Below are 27,963 nucleotides of genomic sequence, written 5' to 3'. Positions count from 1 at the left end.
GGTGGTCACAGGAACCTAACAACATATTTCCTATTTTTTTTTTTACTTTCATGATATTTTCTAGGAATGTTACTCCAGTGAAAGTTGAGGATTGACTATATATCATTTCTTTTTAAAGAAAACTTCTAAAACTTGTAGTATAGCCTTGTTCATAAAAAAATGATTCACTGTTTATTATTACGGTCACTTATTATCATGTAAAAACACATGAAATGTTATAAAAAATAAAACACTAATTTAGGATTTCAAGAATTTGGTAATTTCAGAGAATTACTGAGAATTCCAATTTCTCATTCCTGAATCCTAAAGATGATTATCTGTTGGGAATTTAGAAACACTAGCTTTGTTAAGCTGTTTCCCTTTCCACTTTTTTTTTAATTATCATAAGAGATGTCTCAATGGAAAGAGGAGAGGGGAAGGATATATTTCCACATGAAGGTGAGATAAAAACAAACTATATTGATACAATTTTAAAAAAAAAAGCTTTAATGAGGATATTGGGCTTGAATGACCCTCCAAGTTCTAAAGCCCATGACAATTTCCAAGTATTCAGAGGTTCACAGACAAGAAATTGAGAATACCATTTTAATATGTAAATTAGATGCCAATTCCTAATAAAGCATATGCAAACTTATACACTGTTTTAAGTTGAAGTTACAGGCGGGGATATATTCCCTTGACACACCAAACTCCTAGAATTGGAGTCTATCCAAATCACCAGACAGTTTGCAGAATCTAGAAAGAAAATTTTTAAAAAGACTGGTCAGTATTTGGAGAAATAATCACCATCATTTTCCACATTCTACTCTACATCTAAGATTCAGTCCCTTAACACATCTAACAAACAAAACTTTAAGTATATCTGTTGGCAGATATGGATTGTTTTCTTTACAAGTTGTTTCTTCAAAAATTTTCCATTTATTTAAAACATCATTAGCCAATCTTTGAAAAATCTGTAGGAGAAACAGAAAATAACCAAAACCTGCCATCTTGAAGCCAGTGTTTTTACAATTTACACTTCTCTTTACTTTTCTTGATCTTTAACTTTTGAGGTTTATGGGAGCTTGTTGACTAAATCTTAAGTTTTAATATTCCCACACCTGTTGTTAATTCCTCCTCTTGGCTAAAGAGAGACTGCAAGATAAAATTATATCTTGAACACAAGTGCACAGTTATCTCTATGACATTCTCTTCTTATCTGTATTTCAAGTTCTTCCAACTGGACTTATGACACTAAAGCAGTTAATAATTTTAAGCAGATTTGTTTTTTAAGTCAGGAGATGGAGATAACATTTCATTATGATGGGAAGGGCAAAAATAAATCTTATTAAGAGGTAATTAATATAGGTGGCTGACTAGGATACCAGATTCATTTTTGTATCCCCAGTATGAGGATATAGTAGGGCACAATTTTTTTTAAGCAGACTTGTGATTTCATTGATAAGGAAACTTCCTCTACCAATAAAGGAAACTCACTCTACCAAATCAGATCAGCAATCTGCTCTGCAATTTACAATCTTAGAGAATGACCTGGGGCACTGAAAGGTTAAGTGTTTTGTCCAGGGTCATACAGCCAAAATGTGGCAGAAGTGGGACTTAACACTCAGATTTTCCTGATTCCAAATCAGTCAATTAGTCAAGAAGCATTTATTAAGTGCTTACTATTTGCTAGACACTCTGCCAGGTGATGATGATATGAAGAAAGGCAAAATCATAGTCTCCCTTCTCAAGGAGCTCACAATCTAATGAGACAAAATGCTAATAAGGGTAAACCCAAGATACACACGCCGTAAGCGGAAGATGATCTCATAGGGGAGGCACTAACAGTGGGGCTAGAGGTTGAGGGGATGGGATCAGGAGAGACCTCCTTTAGAGAAGGTAAAATTTGAAGTTAGTCTTGAAAGAAGCCAGAGAATCAAGGAGTCAGTGCTGAGGATGGAGAACATTCCAGGCTGGAGGGAAAGCCAATGCAAATGCACAGTAATGCACAGTCAGGAAACAGTGTTGTGCATGAGGAATGGCAAGGTCAGAGTGGATGAATCATATATAGTCTGCAGAGGAAAGTAAAGTGTAAAAAGAATAGAAAATGATAGACTGTGAAGGGCTTTAAACGCCAAACAAAATATTTTATATTTTATCTTGGAAATAACAAAGAGACGTTGGAATTTATTGAGTGGGGGGGGGGGTGACATGGAGAGACTTGTACTTTAAGAATATCACTGACAGCTGAGTGAAGAGTAGATTGGAATGGCAAAGGGGCTCATTAGTCTAACAGAGAGGTGATGAAGACCTAGATTAGGGAGTGAGTGGAGAAATTAGAGATGTTAAGAAGGTAAAAACAAGATCTGACAACAGATTAGATATAAGGTGAGTGCAAGTGAGGGATTGAGGATGACATTAGGGCTGTGAGTCTGAGTGACTGAAAGGATAGTCATCCCTCAACAGTAATAGGAAGGAGGGGGAGTTTTTTTGGGGGGGGAGGAGGGGGAAGATGAATTCTATTTTGTACATGTTGAGTTTGAGATGCCTCTGGAACATCCAGGTTGAGATATCCAAAATGTAGCTAGTGATGCAGTGTATGAGCTAGAGAGAGCAACTAGTTCTGGATATATAGATTTGGATATATCTGCATAGATATAACTGAATCCTTGGGAGCTGATGAAATCACCAAGCAATATTGTAGAGGAGAAGAGGGCTCAGAACAGAACTTTGGGGGACACACATAATTAATGAACAACACCTGGATGAAAATCCAGTAAAGAAGACTGAGAGGGAGCAGTTAGGTAAGAGAAGAACCCAGAAAAAACAGTGTAACAAAAATCTAGAGGAAAGTGATTGACTATGCCAAAGGCTACAAAGAGATCAAGAAGATGAAGATTGAGATAAGGCCACTGGATATGATAATTAAGAGATCACTACTAGCTGCAGACAGAATAGTTTCAGTCGAATGATGGAGTTGGAAGTCCAATTGCAGAGGGTTTACAAAAGAGTGAGAAGCTAGGAAATTGAGGCACTTAGGGTAGACAGTTTTCTCAAGGAGTTTATCTGAGAAGAGGAGATTTAAAAGAAGGTAGCTAATGGGGATAGTAGTATCAAATGGTAGGATCAAGGATCCACAAGTAGGACTAAATTAAGGTTGGAAGAGACATGGGCTTGTTTGTAGATAACAGGGAAGGAGCCAGAAGACAGGGAGAGACTGAAGATTGGAGACAGAGTGGGGATGATAGTGGGGGGCAATCTGCTGGAGCAGATGAGATAATGGTGGGATCAAGGACATATGAAAAGGATTTGCCCTGGCATGAAACACCACCTCTTCACAAGAGAGAGGAGTGAAAGTAGAGATTTTGAGAGACAATATCTGAGTGAGATAAGGAGGCAGGGAGAAGAAAGAGCTCTCAGAACATCACTTCAATTTTTTTTTCAGGAAATTATGGAGGGAGGGAGAGGAAGAGAATGCTAAACAAAGGATGAAAAGATTTGGAATAGCCACTGTGGTAAGTGGGATATTACAGAGACATAAAAGGATTATCGCCTTGCTGAAGTAAAAGCCCAGTTGGGATTATATAGCATTAAGTTGTAGAGGACCCAGTCAGCACAGTTCCATGATTTCCTCCAGCTCTGTTCAGCAGCACATAAACAGGAGTGAAGAAGGAAGATGGCAGGAGTAATCCAGGATCAGGGTACACCCTGACTTGAGTGCCCCACCCTGACACCAAGACTTGATTGATAATATGGAAAGGAGGTAAAGGATTTGAGAGAAGATAATATTGTAGATTTTAACTGATTCACCAACAGATCAAGATAGCAAAAACAAGAAAGTGTGGACAGTGCAAGAGTGATAGCCTAGGAAAAAACTGAGGAATGAAGGGACTAGACATGATGGTGGGATGAAGAATAGAGTTAGGGATCACAAGGCATAGGAAAATATGGAATAAATACAGATAAAGGAATTTCGGAGTTCATGAAATATGAAGCTAAAATACTTGTGGGTGATGGTAAAAATCAGGAGTATGATCATATTTGTGTAGCTGGGTTAGTATGCAGAAGTAGATCATGGGAATTGAGTAGACTGAGGAACTGGGAAGTTATGGTAGTTGAGGGAGCATCAATATGTATATTGAAGTTCCCTATTAATAAGGCAGGAGTTGTAGTAAAGACAAAGACTGTGAGACTTTGAACTCAATGAGGAAGGAAGGAGAATTTCAATTCTCTGTCTACCATGCTACAGCTCCCTCTATAATTTTAACACTGTAGGCACTTAACAAATGTTTATTAAATACTGTTGCAACAGAACTCCAGCTCGGAAGAACTTCAACAGAACATTATTCTCTAGCTTGGAAGAAAAGAATTCAAAATGTATTTCCAGAGCTAACTCCATAAAAATTGCTGCTTAAGTCATTTTCTTTATAATCTGAATAAATCTAAAATGATTTGTATAGGGGGAGTTTTGTTTCTAGAGATACCTATAAAATGTTATAATAAATATATTTTTTCTTAGTATTTCCAGGATGTAGAGTAGACTAAAAACCCACTTTAAATATGAAGAAACAAAAGCAGCTCCCCTAAGAGCATAAAGACCTTGCCAAAGATCAGATGGCAAATTAGCAGAAAGGTTTTAGTAGCTAACTTTCAAGTCTATTGCGAATACATTTACTGGTTATATGCATCACACATCAGAAAAGTCCAAAGTACCTTTGGGAGACACGTCACTCATCTTTCTTCTCAATCATTTTTTTTGGTGTGGCCTCCAATTTTTGTTGCCTTTGTGCTTCCAGTCTTTTTCTCTGCCACATTTTGGCTCCGGCAAATGCCAAGCAAAGAATTATAGATTTTGCGATCAAAATATAGATCAGAAGAGGAAAGTTTTCCCAAGCCTGAAAGAAGACAGAAGTCATTTTTGAGCTGTTTTGATAGTTTTTACTTGGCATTTCTTTTGATAACTATGACTAGTTGCTTTCACATCCCTCAGTTCATTCTTGCTGTCTGCCTCATAAATGACCACCTAATATTCACAAATGCACAATTATTAATATGGCCAACCTGTGTTTACTCAAGCATTGACCATTCAGTTTATGCTATATATTCTTTGGAAGCACCACAGTATATGTGATGTTACCTAGAAAAAAAAAAGTTGTCACACACCAGGACTAGAATCATGGCTCTGCCACTGACTACCTTTGTGATTTTTGGACAAGTCATTTTCATTACTCTGGCCTTACATGTGAAATCAAGCATTGGACTATGTGGAACAGTAGAAATCATGCTGGATTCTGGCTCAGAGGATCTGGGGTTCAAAATCCAGCTTTGCTACTGGGGCAGGGATAGGGGAGAGAAGGCAAGTCATCACTCTGAAATTCAGTTCCTCATCTGTAAAAAGAGAATGTTGGATTAGATGGTCTTAAGTGTACTAAGAATACAACTCTTAAATTTATTATTACCCTATGATTCCAAAGTACCTTGAGGTCTACAATGCTATGATAACCTTTTTCTTCTGGTTGCTTATTAATATTTCCACTTGAGGATAAACAGAAAAATAATAGTTAGCATTTACATAAAGTTTTAAGGTTTGCTAAGTACTTTATATACTTATTTGGTCATCACAGAAACCCAGTGAGATAGATGCTATTATTACACCCATTTTACAGATGAGGAAATTGAGGCAAAGCAAGTAAGTGATTTGGCCAAGGTCACACAGCTAACAAATGTCTAACACAGGATTTGAACTTAGGTCTTCTTACCTCCAAGTCCTTTGCTCTATCCACTTCATCATTTAGGTGCCAATTAAGTTATTTGTTAAATGATGAGAGAAAAATCATCTAATTGAAGAGATTTATACTACTGACTAAAATGAGGTCTGGAGATTTACTTACAGATTTTAATTATCCAAACTTTCCAATCCTAGAGCACCCTTGATTATTGTGTCTTAGAAGGGAGATAATAAAGAGTTGGTTTTACAGTAAAATCCTACTTTTATGTAATAATAGTTCAAGGAAAATTTCATTTATAAAATAAGAATGGTAAAAACTATGTCCCTGATACTAGATAGTTGTAAGAAAGTCACAGAAAATGTCATAGCTGGAAGGATCTAATTCAATTTGAATAAAAATTCTGTCTACAACAACCCAATGAGTGATCATACAGTCTTCCTCTGAAGATCTCCAGTTAGGAAAAGAACTCACTACCTTCTAAAGCAGGATTTAAAAAAAAATAACTCTAATTGTTAAGATGTTTTCTTTATATCAAGCCAAAATCTGTTTCTCAGTAATTCTGGTTCAGCACATTGAAGCCAAACAGAACAAATCTAAATCATCCTCATCAATATGACAACTTCAAACAACCAATGGAGCTATCATCTCCTCCCCCCAAATCAGCATCTCCCTCTAATTCTTCCATTTCTGTTGGTAACAGCACCATCTCCCCAGTGACCCAGACTCATAACCTGAGAATCATCTTTGACTCTTTCTCTCCTTCACTCCCAATAGCCAACCAGTTGCAAAGTCCTACAGATTCTGTCTTTGTAATATCTCTCAAATCCGGCTCCTCCTCTCAGTGTTGGAGTTCAAGCCCTCCTTTCTTATCATCTAGGTTACAGCCTTCAAACTGGTCTTCCTTTTCATACTCCATACCCTCTCTACTCAATCCTTCACTATGTCTTACATGATGTTCTTAATGCAGTATTCAGATCATGTCATCTTCTACTCAAAAAATGTGTGGCTCCCACGGCCTATTAAACAAGGATTAAACTTTAGATTGATTCAAGGCAGTCTTCAGTCTGACTCCAATCTACCTTTCTAAGCACCTTTCAGTTTTAGCCCAACTGAAATGCTCCCTGTCCTCCATCTTAGCCTGTTTTCCTTCTTCTCTATGTCTTTGCTCATACCATTCCTCATGCTCCACCTCCTACTGCTGCCTTCCATCCTTAAAAGCCCAACTTCCTTCCCTAGTCCTCATAATCTCCCAGAAGAAAGTAATTTCTTCCTTCTGAAATTTCACATTGCACCTGTCAAAATATTAGGAGACACTCTGTTTTCCAGAGCTAAAGCACAGCAAGCAAGCTGTGCCCTGAGCGTAGCATAATAACAATCCTTTGCGCTCACCTGCTGGATGATCTCAGACACAGCAAAACCACAGAACTGGGATTTATTATTTTAACTATTTAGCCCTATTTCCCAGTGGATCCTGACCTGAGAGCTGAAACTGCAGCTGACATACCACAGCAGAAAGTGATCAATCATATCTCCCTACACTTTGAACAATTCCCATGCTTGTAACAGCTAAGTGAACCAAACCAGGAGCTGTAATCCTGTTTCTACCATGCTAACTCTGGTTCTGTAACCCACTGAATGATAACAAGGCTCAATGACCCTTAAGGCTTGAGACAATCACAAGGCTCAACGATTCCCACAGGACCCAAGAACACCTGTGTTATCCCCCAAAATTGCATGGGTGGGCTTGCTGTGGGAACTGTTTACTCAAGACCTAAGAATGACTGTGTGAGTCCTGCCTTTTTGTGGTTTTCATGCTTAAAAACCCTACCTCTTCCATAAGCCATAAGCCCTCCTCAGGAGGACTTCCACTTGCAAGCACTTTTCTTACTTTGAAATTAAACTTCTGCTTAATTCCTGACTCTCCTCTCTCTAGCTTGCCAGCTTCAGCTCCAGTCATCCACAGGTTAGAGACTGGTTTAGTCTAGTTGATACACCTTAGACCTTTCATAGAAGCAGAGAATCTCAGAGCTGGAAGGGACCTAAGATGCTATCTAGTCAAAATCATGGCCAAACCAGTCAACGCTGAGCATATTGAACCTAACAATTGATCATCTAGCATTTGCTTGACAACCTGTAGTAAAAAGGAACCCACTACCTACTGATTTCTAATTCCCTCCCTGGACCTCTTTTCTCATCTCTAAAATGAAGTGGTTAGACTAAATAATCTCTAAAGTTCCTTCCATTTCCAACATTTTATGATTCTATATTAAGATTTAAACAATGCTTTTGAATAATTTATGTAGGTTTTCATTCAAATATGTTTATATCCTAATTAGAAACATTGGCATTCCTATTCTCATCCCAATAATTTTTTCCCTCAACAAAGTTAACCCCCCTCCCCCATAAAACTCTCAGGCTAAATGGCCCCTTTTGATAAGACAATTTTCTATATTTTGACTGTGAACCATTCCCATTCTATAAAAATGGACTTTATGATAAACATTTCAAATACACGTCAATTCCTGTTACAACAAATATCATTGCTGTGTAAAAAGATAACGTATAACTTTGAAATGCCACTTACTTAAAGCAATATCCAATACCGTGGAATTCCAGTATAGGAAAATAACCTGGATATCCCTTTGGTATATATTTGAAGAAACTATGAACTTTGACTTTATAGTCCGTATATTATTTTCAAAGATTTTATAGAAAAGGAAAGGAGATTATGGAAAATCAGTTATTGATATTGGCTTGAATGTCTTTTTTCCATAATAATAATGAAGTCCTAGAATTTTCCCAATTATTTGTTATCCTCCACTTTTTCAGATGTGTTGAGAATTGATCCCTCAGTGCTTTCAAAATTGTGTCACTTCAAGTCTAGCTTTCTCTATATCCTTGTTTTTATCTAGCTCTTTCCATCTTTTGTTTTCTTTATTGACAGTCCTCCTTTCTCATGCCGCACGCTGAGGAGTAAGATTCTAAATACAATGAATCCACTGTTACTGATAGAGAAAATAGTTGTTACAGAAATGTTGACACATCTTTTCCATTGTTCACATCTGTTGCATTTAAGATCCATCCTTAAATGCTGAGATGATCTGTTTTAAATGAGCGTCTCACTAAGCTTTTCAATGAACTTGATTTTCCTTCTTGGTGTCTTATGAGGTGATAATGCTCAAAATATTCCATTCTCCTCCTTCCTAATATTTTTCAAATGAGTTTATCTTCTAAACTGTTGTAACCTGTAGCTTTCCTTTGTAATTGGCAATAGGATCAACTATTTGGTAGCTAAGGCAGTTTCTAGCCTCCTCCTATCTCCTTGTGGAAACTGATTTTCTTTACTGCATTCCAAGAAAGCCTTATGACTGTACGTCACAAATGCTTTGCTTAAGAAGAAAGTTGAGAAAAGAAGCAAAGAGTAGTGGACAGAGAGCTGGCCTTAGAATTGGAAACGCCTGGGTTCAGATCTTGTCTCATTTGTCTGTGTGACCCTGGCCAAACTACTTAACCTAGTAATAACCCCAGACAACTCTCTAAGACTATAAGTTGCAGAACAGTTGCCACTCTACATTAGTAGAGGGAAGTTTCTTCATTTGGAGCTCCATTTACCAGTAGAATCACAAGATAACTCAGAGTCAAGAGGTCTTAGACATGGCAAATACCAAATAACATTACTAAAAGCAAAACTGATTATATTTTAACTGACAGGCCTGTCTGTGGGAGTCTTTCTGAATTTGTTGTCTGATAAAAATGATAGGTTCATTAATTAGGAGACTCCAACTTGACCTATTTAAATAAGTTACTGATTCTAAAAAATGAGAAAGATATAATTACAGACATTGACACAGAATATTACTATTTCCTAAGGAATTATAACTTCTAAACCCTAAAAGCTGGTTAGATATCAACATCATAAACGTAAGGGAAAACACTTGAAAGAACTGGGGATATTTATCCTGTAGAAGAGCAGAGATAGTAGGACATGACAATTACCTTCAAGTATTTGAAGAGCTGTTATGTGAAGGGGGATCTGACTTATTCTGCTTGGCCCTAGAGACAGCACCTGGAGCAATGGGGAGAAGCTGGAGCAGTAGATTTAGGCCTGGCATAAGATAAAGCTTCCTAACAATTAGAGCTCCATCATTAAGTGCTTCAAATAGCTGCCTTGGGAAACATAGGATCATAGATTTAAAATCAGAAAGAACTTTAGAGACCATTGATTACAATGCCCTCAGTTAAAGGGGAGGAAACAGGCTCAGAGAAGGTATTTCTCCAGCTATTAATTGAATAAATCATGATTAGAATTCAGGTCTTCTTGACTATATACATATGCATAGTACTCTTAACAACTACAATATGATACCTCATTGGCTGCTGGAGACATTGGGTTCCCCATCACTGGAGGCCATTAAGCAAATGTTGGATGATTATTTGTCAGGGATGTCAAAGGGAATTCTGTTTTAGGTATGGATAAAAATAAACCTTTTCAGCTCTGAGATTCTGGGATTCCATTAAATGTTTTTCCTACCACATATGAACTATACAACCTAACACTATGAACTTTATTGCGAGGAGACAGTGAATTGAACATGACCATTCTCAAAATACAACTTTTAAAAATAGGATGAACCTGCCCTTGTCACAGGTTCAGGGCTTCACTTTTATTTCCTACAATAAGGGGGGAAAAATTATAATCTGGCAATACCATCTACTTTCAATTTTAAAATGTTTACTGAATAAGAAGACTATGTTTCCAGAATAGTCAACTCCCTGATGTATTAACATGGCATCTCAGTAGGCACACAGAGATCTCCTGGCTTAGCTGGTAGAGACATAACACTCTCATGTTTAAAAGTGATTTTATCCACATAGGTGGTATTGAGGGGGGAAATCTTTCTACATGGTCCCCTATTACTCCTATTTAAATAAGCCATATAATTTGGGTACTGTCTAATACACCTTGTTCTATATTGCATCTCATTGATTAATCACCTTTCTTTGAAAACCATTATCTTCATAAGAATTTCTTCTCTTCCCACAACCTTTTTGCTTATTTTTTTAATTGGTGATAACAGACACCAGTCGATTGGTGTACCTAGTAATAACCAGTTACAAGCTTTCCAGGTCTTTCTGGTTGCCAGCTCAAGTTAATGAGTTTACACTAGGGCCAGTGTTACCTATTCTGCACAGTGAAAACCCTATGGTTTAGATTTTTGTTACAAGTTTTTTTTGTGCTCTGCTAGCACAGACATCAAGTCTAAAGTTTCTGTCCAAGTTTCTGAACATTCAAAATTCTCCTTACCTTGGAGGAGGGCTCCCGCATATTGGATCAATTGTGAAACTGCTCCTGGCTAGAGGTCACCAGGAGAGAACAAAGGAAGCAGAGAAAGGAAAAAGAGGCAGATCCCACTTATCTGGAGAAACAAAGGACAGTTAATTTACCAACAATAACTACAGTTATATAGAACTACACAGTTTGCAAAACACGACATAATTTTCTCAAGGGAGCCTCACAGCTACCACCTGAAGGAGATACTATAGGCATTATTAACTCCAATTTCCATATAAATTAACTGAAGCCTAGGAAGGCTATAAGCATAACAAAGTGAAAAGAGGCCTAAGATCATATGATTTAGAGCTGGAAGTGGCAGGATTTGAACCCATGTGTTCTTGACTCTTAGGTCTAATATCCTATCCCTTAAACCAGAAGATTCTGGTGTTCTTAACCTGGTGCATGTGAACTTTTTTTTTTAAACTAATTTGGTAAGTGTATTTCGATATAATTGCCCATTTTGTAATCTTATGCATTTAAAAATATTATTCTGAGATGGGGTCTATAGGCTTCACTTGACTGCCAAAGGGGTTCATGACACAAAAACCTCTCGCCTAAACACCTTGTCCCACCAAGGTACTGCCCCTCTCAATGCATTTTGGATCTCTCAATTTTGCAAAGGGAAATAACACATGTTACATCATTCTGGAAGCATTTTTTCTCTAGGAGAGCTTGGTGTAAGAAGCTGACTGACAGCAACAAAACCAATGACAGCTTGGCCAGAAATGAACAGGTTTTAAGTAAGTATCAATAGTATAAGCCCAAGACAGGCTCTGACCTTTCTGAATGCAGACAGATCCTTACTGCAGCTGTTCATGAAGAATGTGCTTCTCAGAGGTGAGCGGGTTTCACTGCAGTCTTTACTGAAGATTTATATGCCCTCTGTGGAAATAGGATGTGGCTCCTATTTGCCTTTCACTCCACACCTCCTATCTCTGTCTGTGGGCTGTGTTTTGTATTTTATGCACTGTTCTTTTGTTTCTTGCTTTTCAAGTCTCTTATCAAGGCTTAGATGTTTTGATTTCAAGTAATGTCTAAAAGGATGGGAAAACCAAAGAGAAGGATGCATACAGTTGTCCTGAGAAGCCAATGCATATTTAGAGTTCTTCCTAAGACCTAAGGAAGCAGTGGGGGAAAGAGAAGTGGGAAGAACTATGGCACACCACCATTATCATAATTGAGACATAGAATTTGTTTAGAAAATCAGGATTCTAATCCTAGATCTGACACTTGCTTTGTAATTTTGGGTAAATTACTTCTCTTTGCTGGGCCCTAAATTCCTCAGCTATATGAAAGAGGGTATAGAAGATGACATCTCAGGTCCCTTCCAGCTCTATGATCAATGATTATAAGCTTCTTGCTTAACTTTTTTCTGTTTGTCGCACAAACACCCACATGCCAAAGATATTAAAACACCTAATAAATGCACGCTCCTTGGTTTTAAGTTTTTTAACTACCTCCCACCCAAAATTATTGACTACTCCTCAGTCAAATCCCTAAGGGAATACAAACCAATATAAAAACCAAAACAAAACAAAATCTCTACTCTATTTTTATACTACATAATAGTTCTTAAACCTGGATTTCTATACAGACTTGAATGGTTAGCCTTTTTTTTGGGCTAGGCAGTTGGGTCAAGTGACTTGCCCATAGTCACACAGCTAGTAAGTGTTATGTGTCTGAGGCTGGATTTGAACTCAGGTCCTCCTGAATCCAGGGTCAGTGCTCTATCCGCTGCACCACCTAGTTGCCCCTATAGTTAGCCTTTTTAACCAATGACTATTGATGACTCAACTTTGGGGATGAATGAATATGGCACTTTAAATACATAGCTTGTTTTCAACCCCTAGGACAAGGTCTCTTTATTCAGGATCTAAGAACTTGGTTTTAAAAATATATATATGAGGAGCAACTAGGTGGAGCAGTGGATAGAGTTCTGGCCTTGGAGTCAGGAGGACCTGAGTTCAAATCTTGCCTCAGACACTTGACACTTACTGTGACCCTGGGCAAGTCACTTAACTCCGATTGCCTCAACAAAAAGCAATTTTATACATATATATATATATATATATATATATATATATATATATATATATATAATTGGTTTCCTTTGTAAACCATGTATTTTATTTTATGCATTTAGTAGCTAACATTTATATTAAAAAAGCATTCTCAGAAGGGGTAAAGAGGCTTCACCAGATTGTCAAAGGGACCCCTGACATACAAGAAGGTTAAGAACTCTTGTCCTAGGATTTCCTTCCTGGGTAACAATAACTTATTTTCAAAGTAGTAGTCATGGTCAGAATAAAGAGAATTTTAGTCCTTGGGATTGTTCCTAGGGTCTCTATTTTTGTTGTTGGTTTGCAACCTGCAATCAAAAGAACAACTTCAATACAACACATTAAATGGAAGCAGCAGCAGCATGGACTATTCCAAATTGCACAGAATACTACATATATATTTGTGTGTGTGTGTGTACATACATATATATATATATGTATATACACACACATACATATATATATACACACACATATACATATATACACACACTCATACATATATATATACACACACACATACATATATATAATATATAAAATTTAACTTTGGAATATATGATATGATTCTTTTTATAGCATGTTTGCCTTCCTAATTATTTTGATTAAGCAAATGTCAAAGTCATTTTATGCATTGATAGTATATGGGCTCAGGAAAATTAGAATCAGATTAAAATTTTATTGCAAATAATCCTATACTGCTAATCCACAAATGTGATAATTCACTGAAGGATCATGGAGAATGTAATGTATATCAGCTAAAGATGGAACAAAGGATCATGCCAATGGTACCAAAGAATCATTAGCAAATTAATGAATAAACTTTTTACCACTTTGCTATAAAAGAGAATAATCAATAACCTACAATAAGCACAAAAGAGAAGATATTAAAAATGAGACTGGAAATAAAAAAATCAAAACTGTAGAAATGGTAATGATGCCTAAGATAAACGCAGAAGGGATTAACTCTTAACCTAGAAGCATAGCTTCAGAGAAAAAAAAGGCTTATTCACAAGGTACTTTGCAGACGTGATGCTTAATATAAAGGGAGAACATTCATTCAAGCAAACAATGTGAAAAGTTGTCAAAAAAAAGTAGAAAAAAGAATTTGCTTATTATTCTTTTGTGTTTTGGGGATTAATGTAATCAATAATCATTAGGCTAAAAAATCAGCTAAGTAGGTCTTGGGTCCAAAAAGTTTGAACCTCAAGGATGAAACAGTTAATAACCTTCAATTATAATGCCACGTAGACTTTAAATACACACACAAAAAATCATAATTCAGGTTTTCAAGGTTATGATTATCTCTAGAACAAGCCGGTACAAAAGGCAAAGTTTCCATGTGACTTTGCAAAGTCAGATAAGATAATGGAAGAAATTTTAAAACCCAACACGCTCTTGTTGGTTACCCTGGAGGGAAAAACTTACTTAATATCGTGATAGGAGAATCGAAGGTCCCCTTTCCTTTCACTTATAATCAGGGTTCATATTATTCTAGTGGTGGTAGATTTTTGACCCATATTAGATGAAAATATCAGGCTATGCCTAGTATATATGTTATAAGTTATTTCTACAATTTTCATTGGTGTTTCATACAAATAAAAATGTATTGTTTTTACCATTTGTCACAATTTTGGATGGTGGAACAAAATTTTATGTGGAACACAGTAATAAGTATAGTATCTTTATTGACCTCAGTTGAGCTAAAGATCCCTGGCCTTGCCATCTGTCCAGCCTCTTCACTATTAGGACTCTGGGACTTTCCATCCATCCTGCATACAAACTTTCTTTTATGTGTTTTCTCTCTCAAATAAAATACATGCACCTTGAGAGCAGGGAATGTCTCATTTTTATTTGTTTCTCCAGTTCTTAGTACAGGGCTTAGCTCATAATAAGTGCTTAATAAATGCTTTTTCATTCATTCATTCAACTCATTTGTTCTCACTAAGGAGAGTAAAGAAACCTCCAGGTACTCTTGGGGATGAAATCTAAGAATAAAAAGGACATTATGAAGCTTGACCCTCTGAACCAAAATTGGAAGTCAAAGACAAAAATTAGGGAATGTCATAGCCTGGCTGTTATTATTTGCCTAAGGTATATATTCAGACCTGGTTGTATAAAGGTAGATAAGTTCGTGATCTGGCTGGGGTGAAGGGTATAAGACTATGATGAGAAAACAAGTTGCTATTACATTTTGGGGGGCAGTTGGGTGAGTGCTAGGCCTGGAGTCAGGAAGACTGAGCTTCCTGAGTTCAAATTTGGTGTCAGACACTTGCTAGCCATGTGACCCCGGCCAAGTCACTTAACCCTATTGGCTTCAGTTACCTCATCTGTAAAATGAGCTGGAGAAGGAAGTGACAACCCATTCTAGTATCTGTGCCAAGAAAACCCCAAAATGGGATCACAAAGAGTCAGACATAACTGAAACAACTGAACATGCACATCACATTTTATTTGTATTTTTGATGTCAGAAAATTCTGCTCTCCATATCAAATAGGTTCTTCATACAACACATTCCATGTCTCATCTCCTTTCCTTTGTCCTGGCTGTTTTTCATGTATTCGCTTCTCACTTTCAACTCTTAGAATCTCATTTCCTCCAAAACTTAGCTCAAAACTTACCACTCTCTATATTAAGTGTTTCCTGATCCTCCTAACTATTAGAGCCTTTGTAACAACAGCAGCAGCTGCAGCAGCAAGAAGACCTTGTATTTTGTATAAACTTACATATGTACACATTGTTTCTCACTACAATGTAAACTCCTTGATAGCAGTTACTGTTTCCCTGGAGTCAATATCCCCAGTGCCTCCAAAGTGCCTGATCAACATAGTAAACACTTACAGGTGGTTGAGTTAATGATGCCCTGCAATGGTGTTTGCTCCTCTGGAGGCTTAGAGTTTCTATTGAATAGGACTAGTGGGTGGGAGGGAGAGGTGCCCCTTAACTGGGGCACAGAAATGTTTTGTCACGACTAAGCACATAGGACAACTGGAGGTAGTCAGTCACGTAAGGCAAAAGGCACAGAATCAATACAAAACCCAATCCAGTAAGTATTTGCCATGTACTTACTTACAGGTACTTTGTGAGAGGATTGAAATATAAAGAAAAAAATTAAAAACAAAAACAAAACCCAACTCCTGACCTCAGTGAGCTGACATCCTACTCTGAGGAACATAAAATGAGAGAAATAAAAAGATAAGTATATGCATGATATTTTGAGGAAGTAACAACCACTAACAACTAGGGGCATCAGGAAAGGTTTTCCATGGGAGATGGCATATTAACTGGACATACAATCAAGAAGCAAAGGTGAAGACAAAGTAAACAATAGGTATAGGGGCCAATCTGTGCAAAGATAAGATATGGAGGGCTAAGTTTGAGGATGGTAGAAAGGAATTCTTAAGAACCATGTCAAGAGAGACTAACTAACTCTGTGGCTGGCTGTTGGGCAAATGGAATAATTTCTCTGAGTTCCAGTTTGTCATCTGTAAAATGAGTTAGTCTATATGATCTCTAATATTCCTTGTGAGGAAGAAGACCCGAATTTATTTATTTGGCTAGGCAATGGGGTTAAGTGACCTGCCCAGGGTCACACAGCTAGTAAGTATCAGGTGTCTGAGGCCAGATTTGAACTTAGGTCCTCCTGACTCCAAGGCTAGAGCTCTATCTACTGCACCACCTAGCTGCCCCAGAAGACCTGAGTTTAAATCCAGTCTCATACATTTACTAGTTGTGTGATCTTGGGCAAGTCACTTAACCTCCATTTGCCTAGGAGACAGCTAGATGGCTCAGTGCTGGGCCTGGAGTTATGAAGACCTGAGTTCAAATCCAGTCTCATACAGTTACTAGCTGTGTGACCCTGAGCAAGTCACTTAACCTCTGTTTGCCTTAATCCACTGGAGATGAGAATGGCAAACCGCTCCAGTATCTTTGCCAGGAAAATCCCATGGATAGTATGATCCACAGGGTAATGAAGAGTCAGACATAACTGAACAACAACAACAATGTTCTTTACAGAGCAAGAATTTTTACTTTAATTCAATTTGTAACATTACAGGCCCACATACCTGGAGTCATAAGATTCAAACGTTTTGGGAAAGATACTGTTGTAAAAGTCATCAGTAATAGTCAAAATGATGTAGTAGATAGAGAGACTTGGTGTGTAGGTTAGGTTCAAAGTCCTTCTTCAGATCTCATCAAGGCTGTATGACCCTGGGCAAGTCACTCAACTTCTCAGTGTTCCAAACAACTATCTAAGATTATATAAGTCACAGAGTAGTTGTTGCTGATCTGTTTTAAGGGAGCATTCTCACCAGGAGCTCCCTAGAGCAATTAAATCACAGGTCTAGTTTTAAAATTAAATAAAACCTCAGCAGAAGAACTGAGGAAGAGAGAGAGTAGATTGTAAAATGGTTTAATAATGAAAACTACCTGCAGCTACAATTTTCTCTGCTTCATGAGTTGTGTTTCTAGAACCCTCCCTCAGTAAATAAGAATCAAAAAAGCTAAAAATATGTCAGTAATTTTTCTGTAGCTATATATACTCCTGCTGAGGCAGATAGGCCTGTATGGTGGGCTGATGGCTAGAATTAGACCAAGTAGGAAACCTTTCAACATCAAGAATTTTAAAACATGCTCCTCAGCTTTCCTTGGGCTTAGCTCAAAACTATGCATGTCCCCGTATGATCTTCAAAGATTCTGTTCCTCAAGAGTAAGTGCTCCATCCCCCCCCCAACCTTATCTGTTTCAACTTAAAACCAAAAAGCAATCAACAAGGTAAACGAATTTGGGACATTGTTCAAATGTGGGACTGCTTCAATTCAAGAGCCATTTAATTATGCCTATATGTGCCAGGCACTATGCTAGGGAGCCTGTGAGACCGTAAAGCCAAAAATGAAAGTCTCTGCCCTCAAAGAGCTAATATTCTACTGAAGAAAAGCACTATCTGCTCATCCATAGATAAGCATCTACAATATACTGAGTAAATATAAATTAATTTCAGGGAAGAGGGCGAGCACTAACAATTTGGGAATTCAAGAAGGGTCCTCTGGAGGATGTGAGGGGCTCCATGAGGTAAAGCCATTCTGGGCATGGGGGATAACCTTTACAAAGATAAAGAGGCAGGAGATAGAATTTCATGTGCTAGAATCAGCAAGTAGACCAGTTTTGCTGGACTGTAGAATTGGGGTGGGGGGAGGAATTAATGTGAGATCACTCTAACTAGGTAGGCTAGAGCTAGACTGAAGGGCTTTAAAAGCCAAACATCTTGAAATTTGTATTTTGTTATCCTGGTAGCAAAAAGAAGCCACTGAGGTTTCTTCAGCAGAGCACTGATGTGTTCAGACTTACTTCTTATTTTTTTTAACGCCCACCCCCCCAAAAAAACTAACCAACCCAAAGCAGGATACCTACATAACAGCGAACTACTAACGGACTCTCCATATTTGTCTCAAGTAGAAAGTCTGAATAAGTATAGCACTATGTATTTACCATAGGCAAAGGACACATGGTGCTTGGCATCAGCTACAAATACATTTACTGATGCAATGGGCCTAATTTTAATCTCCATTTTATGGTGCACAGCTACTACCCTTGGAGTCCTCTGAATATCATTTATCCTCTTCTCTGAGGAAGCCTGCAAAGCAAGGCTGATTCCTGAGTAGCACAAAGTAGTTCGCTCTTGTTCCCAGGGAACAGCTCCTTGAACCAACCAGGCCTGTCTAAAAATTGGTTTCCTATCATTCCTTCCTTGCCTCCACCATTTTCTCTCCAATTACACTGCCAAAGCTCCTGTGATCTCCAATATTTTATTATTATCCCCTTGTGGTAATAAAGGCTTTCTGTGACTTAAAAAACAAACAAACAAACAACTCAGATTCTATCCAAGAGAATTCATATGACCACCTAAAGAAGAGTTAGTTTGGGAAGGACAGCTAAAAGTCTTACCTACTGATGACTAAAAGTCAAAACTTGGGTTCCTAACAAAAGAGGGAAGAAACCTAGTGGAAAGCAAGTTATAATCTGTAGATCTGGTTCTGGTCTCAATTCTACCACTAATATATTGTGTGCCCTCTTTGGGGCTCCATTTGTTCACCAGTAAAATCAGGGGGTTGGACTTCATGATTTCTAAGCATCCTTCCAACTCTAAATCCTCTATCCTTATGATCATCCCTCATTCTGAGTCTCATCACCTATGTATTATGAAAACCTTCTAACCAATGTGACTCCAGTATTCTCCTAATTCAATCCACTGTTCACACAGCTGCCAAAATAACCTAACTACTGTGCAGGTCTGGCTGACCATGGTCACTTCCTTGCTCAGTAACCTTCACTGGCCTTCTATTGTCTTGAATATAAATCATAAACTCCTGAACCTGCCATTCAAGGCTCTTCACAATATAGCTCAAATCAATATTTCCTTTCCCCTTCACACCCTACATTCCAGCCAAACTGAATAACTATCATAGAATCATGGAGTGGAAACAAACTTCAGAAGCCAGCTGGTCCATGGTGAACTTGACCAAAAATACTTCACAATAGTGGTATCATACTCAAATAGAAAGGGATCCACAGATTAAGAAAACCACAAATTAACATTATCTATGCCATATTGTATTTTTACTTATTTTGTTAAATATTTCCCAATTATATTGTAACCCTTACTTGGGATTTTTTCAGGCATGTTTGACACATCTGTTCTACAACATACCAAACATCAAGACCCACTTGAAAACCTTCAAGTAAGGGGAAATCCATGACCTTTCTAGTTAACCTATGTCATTTTTACATATCGTTGTTAAGAAGTTCTTCCTCTGGGGCAGGTAGGTGGCACAGTGGATAGAGCACTGGCCCTGGAGTCAGGAGGACCTGAGTTCAAATCTGACCTCAGATACATAACACTTACTAGCTGTGTGACTCTGGACAAGTCACTTAACCCCGATCGCCTTACCAAAAAAAAAAAAAGTTCTTCCTTCACTTAGCCTATATCTACCCTTCCATTTTCTACTCATTATTCCTAGTTCTGCCTTCTGGTACCTAGAAGAACTGAGATCCTTCTTCCTAAATCCCTCTGTTTATCTTTAAAGCCTTTCACAACCTGGTCCCAACCTATGTTTCCAGCCTTGGTGGACTTTGTACCATGCCCCCTATTACTTAGACTCTCTCTTCCTTCAAGAGAGTTTAAGTATCACCTCCTGTATGAAGCCTTCCCTCACAAACTATATTGTATTACATATTTCTAATTATTCTCTTTTATATACTAACACATTTACTGTTGTCTTCTCCCCATTAGAATGTAAACTCCTTAGTTTGGCTTAGTTTATACTTTGTATTTGTAACACCGTGGCCTCGATTATGACTTAGCACACAGTAAGTGCTTAATCAATGTTTGATCACTTGATTCTTCATGCCAGCCATTCCCCTATCCTCAATTCTTCTTTCCAGGCTAGACATTTCCCAGTTCTTTCAACTGGTCTTCATATGGCATGGTTCCTTTTCCCTCATCATCCTAGAGCTTCAGTTTATTAATGTCCTTCCTCAGGTATAACTGAAGGTAATACTTCAGCCTGGGTCTGAATAAGACAAGGTCTAATAACTACACTAGGTTAGTTCCCTCATTCTGGAAATTATATTTCTCAATATAGCCTAAGATTTATTCTGTATTTAGCTTGCTTTGTATGTATTTGTCTGCATGTTGTCTATCCCATTAGACTAAATTACTTGAGGACAGGAGTCTCTTTTGTCTCTCCCCAGCACTTAGCATAGTGTCTGGCACATAGAAGGTGCTTAATGAATGTTTACTGACAGATTGGTTGAAATGAGCTTTTCTAGCAGTCAGATAACCATGTTAACTTATGTTGAGCTTAAAGGCCCACATGTATTTTTCCATGCAAATTGCTATCTTTCCATGCCTCTGACATCTTATATTTGTGAAGATGATTTTAAAAATCCAAATGTGGGACTTTATATTTATTCCTGTTAAATTTTATCTTTAATATCTAAGCCATAGTTCTAGCTTGACAAGTTTTGGTTTTTGTTGTTGTTGTTGTTTTAAATTCTGTCTCTGATCACTCTGCCCCTGAAGGGGTCCCTTCCTCTGCTTTGTCAGTTTCTCTTGGAACCTCAGTTTTCATGGAATTGCCAAGGCCAGCCATATTCACACTGTCTTCATTCCTATCTGGTTTCTGTTCTTGATTCTCACAACTTATTTGTGTATGTGCATCTTATCCCTCAAGGGCAGCTAGATGGTATAGTGGACAGACTGATCTTCCTGAGTTCAAATCTGGCCTCAGACACTTACTGTGTGACCCTGGGCAAGTCATTTAACCCTGTTTGCCTTAGTTCCTCAACAAAATGAGCTGGAGAAAGAAATGGTAAACCACTTCAGCATCTTTGCTAAGAAAACTCCAAATGGATTTATGAGGAATAGTAGGAAATGACTAAAAAGTATTCGCCCCAGCATATCCCCCAACCTCCTTGAGAAAATGCAATGTATCATTTTTTTCTTTGTATTACTAGCACAATGTAGGCATTAACACATAGTAGGCACTTAATAAATGTATGACAAATTTACGTTTATTGAATTTTGATTGAAGGCTAAACTTTATGCTTTGTTCATTCACTCATATTCTTCTCAACCCACCCTCCAACCACATTTCTAAAGCAGAAATTTCTGGACAGTATATCTTAAAGCCTTACATGGTAGATTTCTAGGCTGACTGTCTCTACCACACTGCCCCCCTCCACAGTTTTCCAGGATTCCCACTAGAGAAGGTGTGTAACAAGTAGTAGTACTCCTTTCCTCAAAAATTTTGCTGTCAATGCTCTCCCTTCCCTTGCTACTTTTTTTTGGAGGTGGGGGTGGGGCCAAGATTTGTGTACAAAAAAAAATTTAAAAGAGCCATGCAAGTGGTCTAAAATCATAACATTTGGAGCTGGAAGGAACCTTAGGGATCATCAGGTCCATTTTACAAATTAGGAAACTGAGGTCCTGGAAAGAGAAGTAAGTGATATTGACCTAGGATTTGAACCCACCTCCTCTGACTACAAATCCAGTAATTTTTACAATATGTTAAATGTAACTGGGTAAGTCATCTCATTTCTCTGCGGTTCCTTTGCTAATATCTAACATAATGGGGCTAAACTAGGTGATCAATCAATTAATAAATCTGTAAGTAATTATTAAATACCTACAATATGCCTGACACAGTTAGGTGCTGGGGACACAAGTAATAAAGAATGAAACCTCCTTGCAATGTCTAAAGTCCCTTTCCACTCCAAAAATAGTCTATCACTCTAAAATAGTGATTTTCCAAGTGTATTCAGGGGCTCCCTAGAAGTCCCCAAAATTCTTTCAGGGGTCCTGAAGTCAAAATTATTTTCATAATAATACTAAGATGTTTTAATTCTAAAACAGCAATTATCAATTGATATAACCCACATAAACAGAAGTTCTTTGGGGTCCTGTATAATTTTTCAGGGTATAAGAGACCAAAAAAGTTTGAAAACTGCTTGTCTAATAACTGTCCTTTTAAGAACTCACACACACACACACACACACCCCTTCGCACCTGACTGTGCTTAGAGCTCCCTTCACCACGTGCCCCTCTCTTACCTTTCCAGATTTCTGACAACTTACTCCCCTCTACATACTCTGCTTTTCAGAAATGCGGACCCCCTTGCCGTTCCTCTCACAATACAGTCCATCTCCTGACTCGTGTATTTTCATTGGCTGTCCCTTGCTTCCTTCAAGTCCCAGCTAAAATCCCTCCTTCTGTAGGAAGTCTTTCCCGATCTCCCTTAATGCTAGTGCCTTCCCTCTCTCTTGATTATCTCCAATTTATCCTGTATCAATCTTGCATGGCTCTTTGCACGTTGTCTCCCCTTCCCACCTCCCACTCCCATTATAACATGAGGGTACTTGAGAGTAGAGACTAGTTTTTGCCTTTCTTTGTATCCTCAGAGTTTAGCATAGCGCCCGGCACACAGTCAATGCTTGAAAAGTTTTAGTTGACTGATTGGTTGATTTCCTTGGGGTAAAAAAAAGACCATTCTGATAAATCATCTATCCTTCCCCCAAACACCTCCCAACCTTAACATTCAGAAATCTCATTATACATACCTCTCTGTAGCCATTTCCGTGGCGCAAGGAAAGTGCAACTAAACTACAGCTCCCAGAATTCTTGTGCTCTAAAACTACAACTCCCAACAGACATCCAGAAGTTCCTGATGCAGGGGGCAGGGCACAAGTAAGCATAATCTGTTAAGTGCACAGTTCTCTGCTGCAAAGATCTGAATGTCCTGCATCTTACCCGCTTGTATTTTCTGTAGCCATTCTTGCAGAGTTTGTGGGGCCAGCTGCGAGTTTGATTTTTTTCTGTTTATTTTCATTCTGAACTTAAACGCCAAAAAAGAAGCAAACATACATACTTAAAAAAAAAAAGAGGATTGTATATAATCTTTATTATGGACAGCTCATTTTTTCTTTCTAGGTATTTGATAAGTTCAACGTGTAGCTTTCAAACCTTTCCTGCTCGTTGGTGCTTCTTTCTCCCATTGTTTCTGTTCTGTTCTTACTAGCTGTATGATCCTGGACAAATCACCTAACTTCTATCAGACTCAGTTTCCTCAACTGTAAAACGATGATAATAATAGCACTTACCTTGTGAAGGTTGTTGCAAGGGTCAATATTTGCAAATCTCTTAGCACAGTGCCTGGGATATGGTAGGCTCTTAATAAATGCTTTATCCCTTTCCACTTCCTCTAAAAGAAGGGCTGCGACACTCAAACAGCTCCCAGTACCCACTGTTTTGCCCAGAGGTTGGAGTCTTAAACATCTGAAGGTGAGGCAGTTTGCTGGACTGCTGAAGAGGGACTGTTATCTTTCACCTCAGCCCTGCACTATCCAGACAAGTTCTGGCCTATATCTTCTGCCAGTCCAAGCCAGATCTTGAGTTTCTCTTTGGGCGAGTTGTAATCTAAGTGCCAGTTAGCTAGCTAAAAGGCAAGCATAGCTGCCAGGGCCTCTTCCCCATACTTTCCATCAAATATACCCAAAGAACTCAGAACCACCAAACCTCTCAAACTTACAAAGTGGCCTCAAAGCCTGGACATCTCCATCTCAGGACCAATACTAATTTATCAGGATCAGAAAAGAATGAACTCAGAAGAAGCAAACTAAAACCCAGGGTAAAGCTATGAGGACATGGGCTTTAGCTGTCATGCACTATCAGCAATATCAGCACTATCACAACCTAACCACTATGTGGGATCAGTAGGGATAGGGTGAGCTGCCCTTCCCCCTACCATTCACCAGAAATTCCAGAACATATGATGCCACCAAGGTCGAAGGATGAGAAAGACCTAAGCTGCTTCTCCCTTTTAACTGACATAGTACTCTATCCCAGAGCTGCTGTCAAGGTCTGGGGAAATGATCGAGGGAACATATAGAATTTTCTTGTCAAACCCTAGTACCATGTTCCCTCAGTGTTGAGTCATGACCACGAGCAAAATGAAGCAGCTAGAGAGGGTTCTGAGTCTGGCCTCTATAGAGGATACTTTTTCTCACACTTTTTAGCTGTTCCTTGTGGCTATACCCTGGCACAAGATGGAGGCAGCAAGAGGTTTGTTTCCCCAAAGCACTCCAGAACTAGCTGAACCACTTCACTGGTCAGCCAGAAGCAGATAGGAAAGCTATGAACATAATCTGTGCAAATCCTCATTACAATCATAAGCAAATGGATGAGTTTTTATGGATCCAACTAATAAATGATAGATTGAATTAACATCTTGGTTTCACAAAGGGATACAAAAAATACTCTTCATTTAAACTAGAACTGTGACTTCTTACCAAACTCAGAAAACATAATGCTCCAAGAAAAAAGACTGTTACTTGTACATCTTTACATTCCCCTGCCCAGCATCTTAAAAACAAAACAAAACCTTTCACTTCAAAATTTAACTTTATTGTTGCTCTGGGCAGGAAGTTTACAGTGCCTAATGAGTAAAAGATATATATAGCATAAAATACTGGATTAAACATGAGTAACATAGATTAAGATACCATGCCTTTTGATTGGCCTATTACCATCTGACTTGCTATAGAGGTTTCAGCAGAGAAGAAGGAACTTAATTTCTCTCAAACAAGCCATCAGTTAGTTTCACTTCTTTTATCTTGCAGTACACACACACACATTGCCATACTGTCCGCTTAGCTAAAATACTAATATAAATGTAATATAATATGGAATGATATATACTCATGTGTACCAAATGTACATACATGTACACATTCAAGTACACATGAATGGATACATATGTGTATATATGTATGCAGAGAGAGAGGCAGATGATAGTTTCATGTCTTCTGCATGTGGACTTCTTTCTCAATCATCAAGGAGACATTTTGAATGCTGCAGCATCAACATTTTCATGAATGGTAGCCTTGGTATCTTCTAGACTCAGAATTTGGCTTTTGTACTTTTCCTGCCAATCATCCACAATGTACTGATGATATGGGTCATTGGAGTGCTCCCGTCTCTTGGATTTTACTGTGCTCACCAGGATGGCCACAATAATGAAAGAGAACATACCAATCATCACCATGAGGTACAAGATGACATAGTAGAAATTCTCAGCATTGACTTTGGCCTGGAGAGCTGCTTGTTCTGCTGTTGTGTTGCTGCGCCAGTTGTTCATATAAGTAACAAAGATCTTTTTGAAAGCATCTTCCAATGCTTGTGTAAAATTGGATAAAACAGACATGTTTCCCACCAACTTCTATTGGAAAGACAAAAGGAATTATTGAAGGTTAAAAAAAAGGATCTTTCCAATTTCTAAAAAATCTCTTTCTACTCATTTTGAACATCTTTTTCAAGCTGACTTTCAGATCTTGAATCATTCATGCAAGTGAAAACGTACTTACATGTGTGGGGATGCCAGGAATTCAAACAAGGTTCTCCTTTTTTCAAAACAATTTTTTTTTTATTACATTTTGAGTTCTGAGTTGCCTCCCTCCCTTCCTGCCTCTCAATTCTGAATTAGAGAAGGCCAACATTGTGTGTGTGTGTGTGTGTGTGTGTGTGTGTGTGTGTGTGAAACCATACAATACATACTTCCATATATCAGTTCTTTCTCTGGAGGTGGATAGAATCTTCCTTCATAAGTCCTTTGTCATTGATCTGAATGTTCATATTACTCAGAATAGCTTAGTCATTCACAGTTACTTTTTGAACAAGATTGCTGTTACTGTATACAATGTTCTCTTGGTTCTGCTCATTTCACTCAGCATTATGTCATGCAAGTCTTTTCATGTTTTTCTAAAATCAATCTATTTGTCATTTCTTACTACGCAGTAGTATTCTATCATAATCTATCACATGCAGCTATTCCCTGATTAATGGGCATCCCCTCAATTTCCAGTTCTTTGTCACTACAAAAAAAGCTGCTATAAATATTTTAGAATATGTAAGTTCTTTTCCTTTTTCCCTGATCACCTTGGGAAACAGACCCAATAGTAGGATTTCTGGGTCAAAGGGTATACACAGTTTTATTACCCTTTGGGCATAATTCCAGATTACTCTTCAAAATGGTTGGATCAGTTCACAGTTCCACCAACAGTGAATCAGTGTCCCAATTTTTCCACATCCCTTCTAACATTTGTCATTTTCCCCTTCTATCATTTTCGCCAGTTTGATAGGTATGAGATGATATCTCAAAGTTGTTTTAATTTGCATTTCCCTAATCAATAGTGATTTAGTGCATTTTCCATATGACTACAAATACCTTTGATTTCTTCTTCCAAAAACTACTTGCTTATATTCTTTGACCATTTATCAGTTGGGAAATGACTCATATTATTTTTTTTTCCATCAGATACAGGTGTTTGTTAGTAATAAACATTTACCAGGAATGTCTATACTTCCATTAAATATCACCCCTGATCTCTGTACTTCCTAATAAGTAGGTTATATGGCAAGAAGATATAGTAACAATCAACAACCCATCAGAAAGAACAGACTTCCCCTGGTTGCCACCTGACTGTTATAGCAATCAAATTTCATCTCCAAGTCTATAATCAATTAGGTCCTGGAGCAAGCTTTCAGGAAGAGTTAAAGATTCACTCTCCAGGCTGAAGTATGCAAGGAAATGAGTGGAGGTTCTAGCTTTCTTACAGTTTAATTTAACTTGAAATCATAAAGTTTTGCCGTCAATTTAGACCATTAAATTATAGCCCAAGGAGGACTAAGACAACATGACCAACCATGGAGAAATATACAAGATCTGACTAGCACAAGCTTAGCAAGGGAGTTAGATATTATTCAGCTAGGCTCAATTGAGGACACACCCAAAGGGCATCATCAGGCTTGCACACAGAAAAACAAATATCTTGAAGCAGGGGTCCTTATCTGAATAATTAGGCTATAAGCTCCTTGAAGGTAGGGATTTTTTTTGCTTTGAATTTTTATTTCTATTATTTAGCAAGATGCTTTTGCATATATTGCTTAATAAGTACTTGGATAAGATATGGGTTGCCTCCTCTCCTCTCCTTTCCACATGGGGTATCATGCCCATATCTGAAGGTGCTCTGCCCAAAGGAACTTAAATTTTGATGGCTGAAATATAGCAAGCTATCTTGGGATTTATGGGCTAGATTTTTTTTTTTTGCTTTTTGGTGAGGCAGTCAGGGTTAAGTGACTTGCCCAAGGTCACACAACTAGTACATGTCATGTGTCTGAGGTTGCATTTGAACTCAGGTCCTCTTGACTCCAAGGCCAGAGCTGTATCTACTGCACCACCTAGCTGCCACTAGATAATTTTCTTAAACCCAATTTACTCTGGCTACCATTGATTGGCCAACAA

The 27,963-nt window shown here is 38.0% G+C and overlaps 2 protein-coding genes across 3 annotated transcripts; both read right to left on the bottom strand.

The window, feature by feature from the left end:
* Positions 1–571: 571 nt before the first annotated feature.
* SMIM11A (small integral membrane protein 11A) lies at positions 572–23,268 on the bottom strand. 2 transcript variants are annotated; one of them, XM_027875577.1, is made up of 4 exons: positions 23,225–23,268; positions 11,014–11,125; positions 4,693–4,874; positions 572–735 (listed from the first exon to the last, which is right to left on the bottom strand). In XM_027875577.1, the coding sequence occupies exons 2-3, from the start codon at positions 11,032–11,034 to the stop codon at positions 4,707–4,709; spliced, it is 189 nt and encodes a 62-aa protein (XP_027731378.1). In that variant the 5' UTR covers positions 11,035–11,125; positions 23,225–23,268; the 3' UTR covers positions 572–735; positions 4,693–4,706. The 2 variants fall into 2 exon arrangements, with proteins under 2 accessions (XP_027731378.1, XP_027731379.1); XM_027875578.1 differs by lacking the exon at positions 23,225–23,268 and adding an exon at positions 11,822–12,076.
* A 2,226-nt stretch (positions 23,269–25,494) lies between these two features.
* KCNE2 (potassium voltage-gated channel subfamily E regulatory subunit 2) lies at positions 25,495–25,866 on the bottom strand. Its single transcript, XM_027875449.1, has one exon. It carries the CDS (start codon positions 25,864–25,866, stop codon positions 25,495–25,497), a length of 372 nt encoding a protein of 123 aa, XP_027731250.1.
* Positions 25,867–27,963: the final 2,097 nt, after the last annotated feature.

The sequence above is a fragment of the Vombatus ursinus genome, unplaced genomic scaffold (assembly GCF_900497805.2).
Source record: "Vombatus ursinus unplaced genomic scaffold, bare-nosed wombat genome assembly UNPS02014809.1, whole genome shotgun sequence".
In the NCBI taxonomy this organism is placed as follows: domain Eukaryota; kingdom Metazoa; phylum Chordata; class Mammalia; order Diprotodontia; family Vombatidae; genus Vombatus; species Vombatus ursinus.
The sequence above is the reverse complement of the archived record's forward strand: the minus strand, read 5'-3'. Positions and strand labels throughout refer to the sequence as shown.

Coding starts and splice junctions, on each gene's coding strand:
- SMIM11A (XM_027875577.1), bottom strand. CDS start 11,034: ATGCGGGAGCCCTCCTCCAAG. Junction 4,875..11,013: donor TGCGGGAGCCCTCCTCCAAG/GTAAGGAGAATT, acceptor GTCTTCTTTCAG/GCTTGGGAAAACTTTCCTCT.
- KCNE2 (XM_027875449.1), bottom strand. CDS start 25,866: ATGTCTGTTTTATCCAATTTTACACAAGCATTGGAAGATGCTTTCAAA.